The 9,003-nt window shown below is 72.8% G+C and overlaps 1 protein-coding gene across 6 annotated transcripts; it reads left to right on the forward strand.

The window, feature by feature from the left end:
• Nucleotides 1-145: 145 nt before the first annotated feature.
• On the forward strand, nt 146-8,655 carry IDH3G (isocitrate dehydrogenase (NAD(+)) 3 non-catalytic subunit gamma). 6 transcript variants are annotated; one of them, XM_050927312.1, is made up of 14 exons: nt 146-629; nt 1,309-1,341; nt 2,419-2,439; nt 2,755-2,852; nt 2,939-3,051; nt 3,311-3,371; nt 4,266-4,398; nt 4,720-4,853; nt 4,934-5,036; nt 5,119-5,265; nt 5,960-6,054; nt 6,588-6,648; nt 6,977-7,085; nt 8,480-8,655. In XM_050927312.1, the coding sequence occupies exons 1-13, from the start codon at nt 372-374 to the stop codon at nt 7,076-7,078; spliced, it is 1,359 nt and encodes a 452-aa protein (XP_050783269.1). In that variant the 5' UTR covers nt 146-371; the 3' UTR covers nt 7,079-7,085; nt 8,480-8,655. The 6 variants fall into 6 exon arrangements, with proteins under 6 accessions (XP_050783269.1, XP_050783270.1, XP_050783271.1 ...); XM_050927313.1 differs by having other exon boundaries at nt 147-629; nt 2,428-2,439; XM_050927316.1 differs by lacking the exon at nt 146-629 and adding an exon at nt 1,115-1,213.
• Nucleotides 8,656-9,003: the final 348 nt, after the last annotated feature.

Genomic DNA, 9,003 nt, shown 5'->3' on the forward strand with positions numbered 1-9,003 from the left:
TGTAACTCTCCCGGAGCGAGAAAATGGCGGCCGGGATTTATCTAGCGCCAGGCGGAGCGAGAAGAGACGCCGGGTGACTACGGGGCCTGCGCCGAGCTAGCGCTCGCGAGATTTCCACGGAAATTCGAGAAATAAAATGGCAGCTGAGACGTCTTTAGCGCGCCCGCGAACGAGAAAAGGCGCGGCCTCCTCAATGCGCACGCGCGCTCCGACTTCTCGCGAAGCCTCCCTACCAATCACAGAAACTTCCAGGGACAAAATGGCCGCCGAGACTTATTTGCCCCCAAGGAGCGAGAAACAAGCCAAAGGGCCGTCAATGCGCATGCGTCTCTTAGGACGTCTCGAGATAGCCCCCAACGGGATGATACAAAATGGCCGCCGGGACGTATATGGCGCTGACGATCGCGGAAAATAGGCGCGGATTGCCTCACTGCGCACGCGCGCACGCCAGTTCTCCACAGAGAAACGTCGCGAGATTTCCAGGTCGGATCTCTCGCGGGATGTCGCTGACTAGTTCTCGCGGTAGCGGGCGCGCGTTGCTCCCGTGTCTCGTGCGCGGCTCTGCCATGACTGCGGCCCTGATGGCGGTGAGGCAGCTGTGGAGAGCGGCCCTGCTGGCGCCCCGCCCGGTGAGCGGGGGGGGGTCTTCGGCGGGAGGACCGGCCAGCGGGCCCGGCTTAACCCGCGGGGGCGGCTCCTGATTGGACGAGAGGGAGTGAAATGGGCGGGGCAGCGGCCTCCTCATTGGAGAGGACACCAGAGGGGGCGGGAGTAACAGGTGTCGAGGCTGTGATTGGCTGCGGTTGGGGAGAGGGCGGTCCCATCAGCTTTGAGTTGATCGGGCGATGGAAAAGGGCGGGGAGAGTCAGACGCTTACTTCTGATTGGAAGACGCGAAGGGGGTGGGTGGGGTTTGATCGATCAGAGCGGAGCCGATTGGTTGCGATGCCCGAGGGGGCGGGAAAGAGAAACTTTCAAAGATTGGGGCGGGGCCAATCTGGTGAGTCTTTTTCTATTGGGTTCGTCCTTTCGGCTGTTGCTGATTGGGCCGGTTTCCCCGATTGGGCGGGACACAGCGAAGCGGCCGATTCTGATTGGCTGCAGTTCCCCTTTGCCTGCGGGGTGGGGGGATGAAAGAGGGTGATCTCGCCCAACCCCGCAGAGGGCGCCAGAGAGACGCCAACGCCTGGGCCCAGTTCCCAGCATCCTCTGGGGTGAGCAAGAGTGACCCCCCCCCTCCGAGTCGGGGAGAGAACCCAGGCGTCCGGGCTCCCCCCCAGCTCTAACCTGCCCCCTTGTTCTCCCCCAGGTGCCAGGAGCCGAGCGCCGGACCCTGACGTCAGTGAGTCCCCCCCAACCCCTGCTCTGCCCGTGGGCGGGGCTTGGCGAGTGGGGCGGGGCCAGCGGCAGGGTCGCGACCTCCTCATCACACCCGAGCCGGGGGCACGGACAGCCACGCCCATCCTCGCGGAGGGACAGCGGGCGGCCTGGGGAACTCCCTGCCACAGGACGCTGGGCGGGCGCCACGGCGCACAGGCCTGGCAGCCCCCCCCCCCCCCCCCCCCCCCGCGGAGGGACAGCGGGCGGCCTGGGGAACTCCCTGCCACAGGACGCTGGGCGGGCGCCACGGCGCACAGGCCTGGCAGCCCCCCCCCCCCCGCGGAGGGACAGCGGGCGGCCTGGGGAACTCCCTGCCACAGGACGCTGGGCGGGCGCCACGGCGCACAGGCCTGGCAGCCCCCCCCCTCGCGGAGGGACAGCGGGCGGCCTGGGGAACTCCCTGCCACAGGACGCTGGGCGGGCGCCACGGCGCACAGGCCTGGCAGCCCCCCCCCTGCGGAGGGACAGCGGGCGGCCTGGGGAACTCCCTGCCACAGGACGCTGGGCGGGCGCCACGGCGCACAGGCCTGGCAGCCCCCTCCCCCGCGGAGGGACAGCGGGCGGCCTGGGGAACTCCCTGCCACAGGACGCTGGGCGGGCGCCACGGCGCACAGGCCTGGCAGCCCCCCCCCAGCGGAGGGACAGTGGGCAGCCTGGGGAACTCCCTGCCACAGGACGCTGGGCGGGCGCCACGGCGCACAGGCCTGGCAGCCCCCCCCCAGCGGAGGGACAGTGGGCAGCCTGGGGAACTCCCTGCCACAGGATGCTTAGCCAGCGCCACAGCGCCCTAGGGGATAGACCTGGCAGCCCCCTCTCCCCGTGGGTTGACCCCAGAGCGCTGACAGCCGGGGGGGACAGGATGGGTCAAGGATTGGGGGGGCTGGGGGTACTGTGGCCTGTGCGTTTAGCTTCAGACCCCTCCCCCACCACCCAGGTGTCCCTTGGGAAGACCCCCCTGGCCCCCACCACCCGGCCCCCTTTGCACTGAGCTGTACTAACTCCCTTCTGTCTCCCCCCGCACCCCATCTGTGCATCCTGGGACCCACAGCACACCCCCATCGTGAGTACTGCTCCCAGACTGGGGGGCCAGTGGGAGGGACAGGGGGCTGGGAGCCCGGACTCCTGGGTTCTCTCCCCCCTCTGGGAGGGGAGTGGGGGCTGGTGGGTTAGAGTCGGGGGGCTGGGAGCCAGGACTCCTGGGTTCTCTCCCCGGCTCTGGGAGGGGAGTGGGGGCTGGTGGTTAGAGCAGGGGGGCTGGGAGCCCAGACTCCTGGGTTCTCTCCCGGCTATGGGAGGGGAGTGGGGGCTGGTGGGTTAAAGCAGGGGGGCTGGGAGCCAGGACTCCTGGGTTCTCTCACACCACCTCTTTCCGCAGCCTCCTCCCGCGAAGTACGGCGGGCGTCACACCGTGACCATGATCCCAGGCGATGGCATCGGGCCGGAGCTGATGCTGCACGTGAAGGAGGTATTCAGGTAGGGGGGGGATCAGGGCAGCTGCCCCCAGTGCTGACCCTGAGCATGTGGGAACCCAGGCGTCCTGTCTCTCTCCCCTCCCCCAGGCAGGCCTGCGTCCCGGTGGACTTTGAGGAGGTGCGGGTGAGCTCGCAGGTGGCGGAGGATGATATTCAGAACGCGATCATGGCCATCCGGCGAAACCGCGTCGCCCTGAAGGGTTTGTCCCAGTGCTGGTGGGGTCCTCAAGTCCCCGCCCCCGCCCCTGAGGGGCCCCAGGTCCCCAGCCCCCCTGCCCCGCGCCCGAGGGGTCCCCGGGTCCCCAGCCACACTGCCCCGCCCCCGGGGGTCCCCGGGTGCTGGGCCCCCCGCCCCGCCCCTGAGGGGTCCCCGTGTCCCCCGCCCCGCCCCTGGGGGGTCCCCGTGTGATCTGGATTCCTGTGTTCAGGGATTGACCCGTTTCTGTTTCTGGTTGACAGGAAACATTGAGACCAACCACAACCTGCCCCCGTCCCACAAATCCCGGAACAACATCCTGCGGTGAGTGCGCAGCTACGAGCCGGAGGGTGAGGGGCTGCGGGTTAGGACTGAGGGGCGCCGGCGGAGCTGGGGGGGGCTGCGGGTCGGCAGTGAGGGGCGCCGGCGGAGCTGGGGGAGGCTGCGGGTCGGCAGTGAGGGGCGCCGGCGGAGCTGGGGGGGGCTGCGGGTCGGCAGTGAGGGGCGCCGGCGGAGCTGGGGGGGGCTGCGGGTCGGCAGTGAGGGGCGCCGGCGGAGCTGGGGGGGGCTGCGGGTCGGCAGTGAGGGGCGCCGGCGGAGCTGGGGGAGGCTGCGGGTCGGCAGCGAGGGGCCCCGGCGGAGCTGGGGGGGGGCTGCGGGTCGGCAGCGAGGGGCCCCGGCGGAGCTGGGGGGGGGGCTGCGGGTCGGCAGCGAGGGGCGCCGGCGGAGCTGGGGGGGCTGCGGGTCGGCAGCGAGGGGCGCCGGCGGAGCTGGGGGGGGCTGCGGGTCGGCAGCGAGGGGCCCCGGCGGAGCTGGGGGGGCTGCGGGTCGGGAGCGAGGGGCCCCGGCGGAGCTGGGGGGGGCTGCGGGTCGGCAGCGAGGGGCCCCGGCGGAGCTGGGGGGGCTGCGGGTCGGGAGCGAGGGGCGCCGGCGGAGCTGGGGGGGCTGCGGGTCGGCAGCGAGGGGCGCTGGCGGAGCTGGGGGGGCTGCGGGTCGGCAGCGAGGGGCCCCGGCGGAGCTGGGGGGGCTGCGGGTCGGGAGCGAGGGGCGCCGGCGGAGCTGGGGGGGCTGCGGGTCGGCAGTGAGGGGCCCCGGCGGAGCTGGGGGGGGCTGCGGGTCGGGAGTGAGGGGCGCCGGCGGAGCCGGGGGGGGGCTGCGGGTCGGCAGCGAGGGGCGCCGGCGGAGCCGGGGGGGGCTCTGACCCTGTCCCCCCCCCAGCACCAGCCTGGATCTCTACGCCAACGTGATCCACTGCCAGAGCCTCCCGCGGGTGCTGACGCGGCACCGGGACATCGACATCCTCATCGTGCGCGAGAACACGGAGGGGGAGTACAGCAGCCTGGAGCACGAGGTGCCCCCCGGGCCCCCGCCCCGCCCCCTGGGGTCCCGCCCACCCCCGGGCCCCACCCATCCCCAGGACCCCTATCCCCTGGGGTCCTTTCTGCCCAGGAGCCCCGTCCTGCCCCGCCCCCCATGGGCCCCTGCCATGGCCCCGCCCCACGTCCTGGGTCCCGACCGCCCCTGGGAGCCCCACCCCCGGGGTCCTGTCTGCCTGGGAATCCCACCCGCCCCTGGGAGCCAGTGCCCCCCTCTCCCCAGATCTGTGCTCACCTTGGGCCCCGCCCAGCCGTGCCCCTCCCCTCCGTGGGGCTCAGGTCTGCGCCCCCCGCAGAGCGTCTCCGGCGTGGTCGAGTGCCTGAAGATCATCACCAAGGCACGGTCCCTGCGCATCGCCGACTACGCCTTCCGGCTGGCCCGCGAGGCCGGGCGCGCCAAGGTCACCGCCGTGCACAAGGCCAACATCATGTGGGTGCCGGGCCCTGGGGGGAGGGCTGGGGGGCACGGGGGGCCGGGCAGCGCTTGCTCACCTCCCCCCCCCCCCGCAGGAAGCTGGGCGACGGGCTCTTCCTGCAGTGCTGCCGGGAGGTGGCGGGCGGCTACCCGGAGATCACCTTCGAGAGCATGATCGTGGACAACACCACCATGCAGGTGAGAACCCCGGCGTCCGGGCCCCCCCGCCCCGCCCCGCCGGGGAGCGAGCCCAGGCCTCCTGACCCCCCTCTCCCCGCAGCTGGTGTCCCGCCCCCAGCAGTTCGACGTCATGGTGATGCCCAATCTCTACGGGAACATCGTGAACAACGTGTGTGCGGGGCTGGTCGGGGGCCCGGGGCTGGTGCCCGGTGCCAACTACGGGAGGGACTTTGCCGTCTTCGAGACTGTGAGCGGGGGGTTGCGGGGCGGGAATGGGGGGCGCAGGGCTGCACTGAGGGATGCTGGGGGGCTGCAGGGGGGACACTGGCTGGAGTGAGGGTGCCAGGGGGGCCGCGGGGCGGGAATGGGGGTGCAGGGCTGGACTGAGGGATGCTGGGGGGGACACTGGCTGGAGTGAGGGTTGCGGGGGGTTGCGGGGCGGGAATGGGGGGCGCAGGGCTGCACTGAGGGATGCTGGGGGGCTGCAGGGGGGACACTGGCTGGAGTGAGGGTGCCAGGGGGGCCGCGGGGTGGGAATGGGGGTGCAGGGCTGGACTGAGGGATGCTGGGGGGGACACTGGCTGGAGTGAGGGTTGCGGGGGGTTGCGGGGCGGGAATGGGGGGCGCAGGGCTGCACTGAGGGATGCTGGGGGCCTGCGGGGGGGACACTGGCTGGAGTGAGGGTTCGGGGGGCCGCGGGGCGCAGGGCTGGACTGAGGGATGCTGGGGGGCTGCAGGGGGGACACTGGCTGGAGTGAGGATTCTGGGGGGTTGCGGGGCGGGAATGGGGGTGCAGGGCTGGACTGAGGGATGCTGGGGGGCTGCAGGGGGGACACTGGCTGGAGTGAGGGTTCGGGGGCCATGGGGCAGGAATGGGGGGCGCAGGGCTGCACTGAGGGATGCTGGGGGGGACACTGGGTCTCACCGCGCTGCCCCCCCAGGCCACGCGGAACACAGGGAAGAGCATCGCCCAGAAGAACGTCGCCAACCCCACGGCCACCCTGCTCGCCGCCTGCATGATGCTGGACCACCTCCGGTGAGCCCCCCGTGCCCCCCAACCTGTGCACCCCCTCGCCCCCCATCTCCCCTCCGCTAGCCCTCTCACCCTGCTCGCTGCCTGCATGATGCTGGACCACCTCCGGTGAGCCCCCTGTGCCCCCCAACCTGTGCACCCCCTTGACCCCCAGCCCCGCTCCAGTGAGCCCCCCATCTCGCCTCCGCTGAGCCCCCCATCTCCCCTCCGCTAGCCCCCTCACCCTGCTCGCCGCCTGCATGATGCTGGACCACCTCCGGTGAGCCCCCCGTGCCCCCCAACCTGTGCACCCCCTCGCCCCCCTCTGGTGAGCCCCCCCGCTGCATGATGCTGGACCACCTCTGGTGAGCCCCACCCACCCCCGTGTGCCCCCTCGTCCTCCCTTCCCCCTCCAGTGAGCCCCCCCCCGTCCCGTGAGTGTCCCCTGCCCCATCTTCAGGGCCTCCCCCTCTATTCTCTTCCCCCTGGGGGCGGTACCTGTTGGGTGGGCGGGGCCTTGCTGCTCTGACTCCGCCCCTTTGCTCCTCCCCTCGCAGGCTCCACAGCTTCGCCACCACCATCCGCCAGGCAGTGCTGGCCTCCCTGGACGACGAGGCGGTAAGCCCCGCCCCTTCCTTGGCTGGCAAGGGGGGAAGTCCCGCCCTCCTCCCCTAACATTGGCCAGCGGCAGGCAGCTGGGTCAGGAAGTCCTGCCTTAATGGTAGGGAGATTCCGAGCAGAAGCACAAGTCCCACCTCTTCCCTCAGCAGTGGCCAATCGCAGGCTACCGGGACAGGAAATCCCCTCTTCTGGGGGAGGGACTTCCTGTGAGGGGTAATTGCCCCTGTGGGACAGGTGGGTCGCGGTTCTGCCCCCAGAGAAGCTGCCCCAGGGGGCAGCCCCAGTTCATGGCCACGCCCCCGCTCTAACCAGCCCCTCCCCACAGACCCACACGCCGGACATCGGGGGCCAGGGCACCACGTCGGGGGCCGTCCAGTCCATCCTGCGTCACGTCCGCACGGCCAGCGGCTGGAGCCAGTGCAGCTAGGGCCAGGGTGAGCCGGGGGGGCGGAGCCGGAGGCCGGGGGCCCGTGGGGGGCGGTGCCGGGAGTGGGACGCTGTGGGTGGGGCGGAGCTGGGGGCGGCGGCCCGTGGGGGGGGCGGTGCCGGGAGCTGGACGCTGTGGGTGGGGCAGAGGTGGGGGTGGAGGCCCGTGGGGGGCGGAGCCGGGAGCTGGACGCTGTGGGTGGGGCGGAGCTGGGGGCGGGGGCCCGTGGGGGGGCAGAGCCGGGAGCTGGATGCTGGGGGGGGGGCGGAGCTTGGGGCCCTTGGGGGGGCAGAGCCGGGAGCTGGATGCTGGGGGGGTGGAGCTGGGAGCCCCGTGGGGGGGTGGAGCTGGGAGCCGGACGCTGTGGGTGGGGTGGAGCTGGGGGGCCCTTGGGGGGGCGGAGCCGGGAGCTGGACACTGTGGGTGGGGTGGAGCTGGGGGGCCCTTGGGGGGGCGGAGCCGGGAGCTGGACACTGTGGGTGGGGTGGAGCTGGGGGCCCGTGGGGGGGCAGAGGCGGGGGCCCTTGGGGGGCAGAGCCAGGAGCTGGATGCTGTGGGGGGGCGGAGCGGGGGGGCCCGTGGGGGGGCGGAGCCAGGGGCCCTTGGGGGCGGAGCCTGGAGCTGGATGCTGTGGGGGGGCGGAGCTGGGGGCCCGTGGGGGGGCGGAGCCGGGAGCTGGACGCTGTGAGTGGGGTGGAGCTGGGGGCCCGTGGGGGGCCGGAGCCGGGAGCTGGATGCTGTGGGGGGGGCGGAGCCGGGAGCTGGACGCTGTGGGTGGGGTGGAGCTGAGGGCCCGTGGGGGGCGGAGTCGGGAGCTGGATGCTGGGGGGGGGGGGGCGGAGCCGGGAGCTGGACACTGGGGGGGGGTGGAGCTGGGGGCCCTTGGGGGGCGGAGTCGGGAGCTGGATGCTGGGGGGGGGCGGAGCCGGGAGCTGGACACTGTGGGGGGGGCGGAGCCGGGGGCCCGTGGGGGGCGGAGTCGGGAGCTGGATGCTGGGGGGGGGGCGGAGCCGGACACTGTGGGGGGGGTGGAGCTGCGGGCCCGTGGGGGGGCGGAGCTGCGGGCCCTTGGGGGGCGGAGCCGGGAGCTGTATGCTGGGGGGGCGGAGTCGGGAGCTGGATGCTGTGGGGGGGCGGAGCCGGACACTGTGGGGGGGGTGGAGCTGCGGGCCCGTGGGGGGGCGGAGCGGGGGCCCTTGGGGGGCGGAGCCAGGAGCTGGATGCTGGGGGGCGGAGTCGGGAGCTGGATGCTGGGGGGGTGGGGGCGGAGCCGGACGCCTGGGGCCCTCCCTGCCTGGAGCGGGCGGTGAGACGGGGAAATCTGGGCGCACCCGTGTCTTGGATGGGGGGGTGCGGGAGTCAGGACGCCTGGGTTCTCTCTGACCCCTCTCTCTCCCGCAGGAGAGGACCCCACTCTCAGGCCAAGGCCAAGGGGCCGCGCAGGCCGGTGCCCCCCAGCCAGGCGATCCATGGGGCGGGCCTATAGCCCCCCGCCCCCCCCCGTCCTTGTCAGTGCTGCTGTGTGCGTCGCCGTGGGGCCAGCGCCCCCCACGGGGAATAAACGTCTCTCTCTCTCTGTTGGCTCCGCCTCCTGTTTGGCCCCTGCCCGGATGCCTGGGGCCCCTCCCACTGTGGGTGAGGGCACACTGGGAGCCCGGACACCTGGGTCCCTGTCCCCCCGCCCGATCACACAGACACGAGGGTTTTGTGAAACGGTTTAATCAAGTGTCACGCCGGGGGGCAGCCCCCCTACAGGACCCCCAGATGGGCCCAGCCCCCGCCCCCCTCGCAGGGCAGCCCAGAACTTCCCCTGAGCGCCCAGCCCGTGCCCCCCACTCTGCCCCCACCCCCCGCACAGGGCAGCTCGGATGCCGGGGTCCCTGGGGGGCACCCAGCTGGGGCCCTAAAGGCGCTGGGCAGCCGGA

Source organism: Gopherus flavomarginatus, chromosome 18 (assembly GCF_025201925.1).
Source record: "Gopherus flavomarginatus isolate rGopFla2 chromosome 18, rGopFla2.mat.asm, whole genome shotgun sequence".
Classification (NCBI taxonomy): Eukaryota; Metazoa; Chordata; order Testudines; family Testudinidae; genus Gopherus; species Gopherus flavomarginatus.

Coding starts and splice junctions, on each gene's coding strand:
- IDH3G (XM_050927312.1), top strand. CDS start 372: ATGGCCGCCGGGACGTATATGGCGCTGACGATCGCGGAAAATAGGCGC. Junction 3,372..4,265: donor TCCCGGAACAACATCCTGCG/GTGAGTGCGCAG, acceptor TCCCCCCCCCAG/CACCAGCCTGGATCTCTACG. Junction 5,037..5,118: donor TGGACAACACCACCATGCAG/GTGAGAACCCCG, acceptor CTCTCCCCGCAG/CTGGTGTCCCGCCCCCAGCA.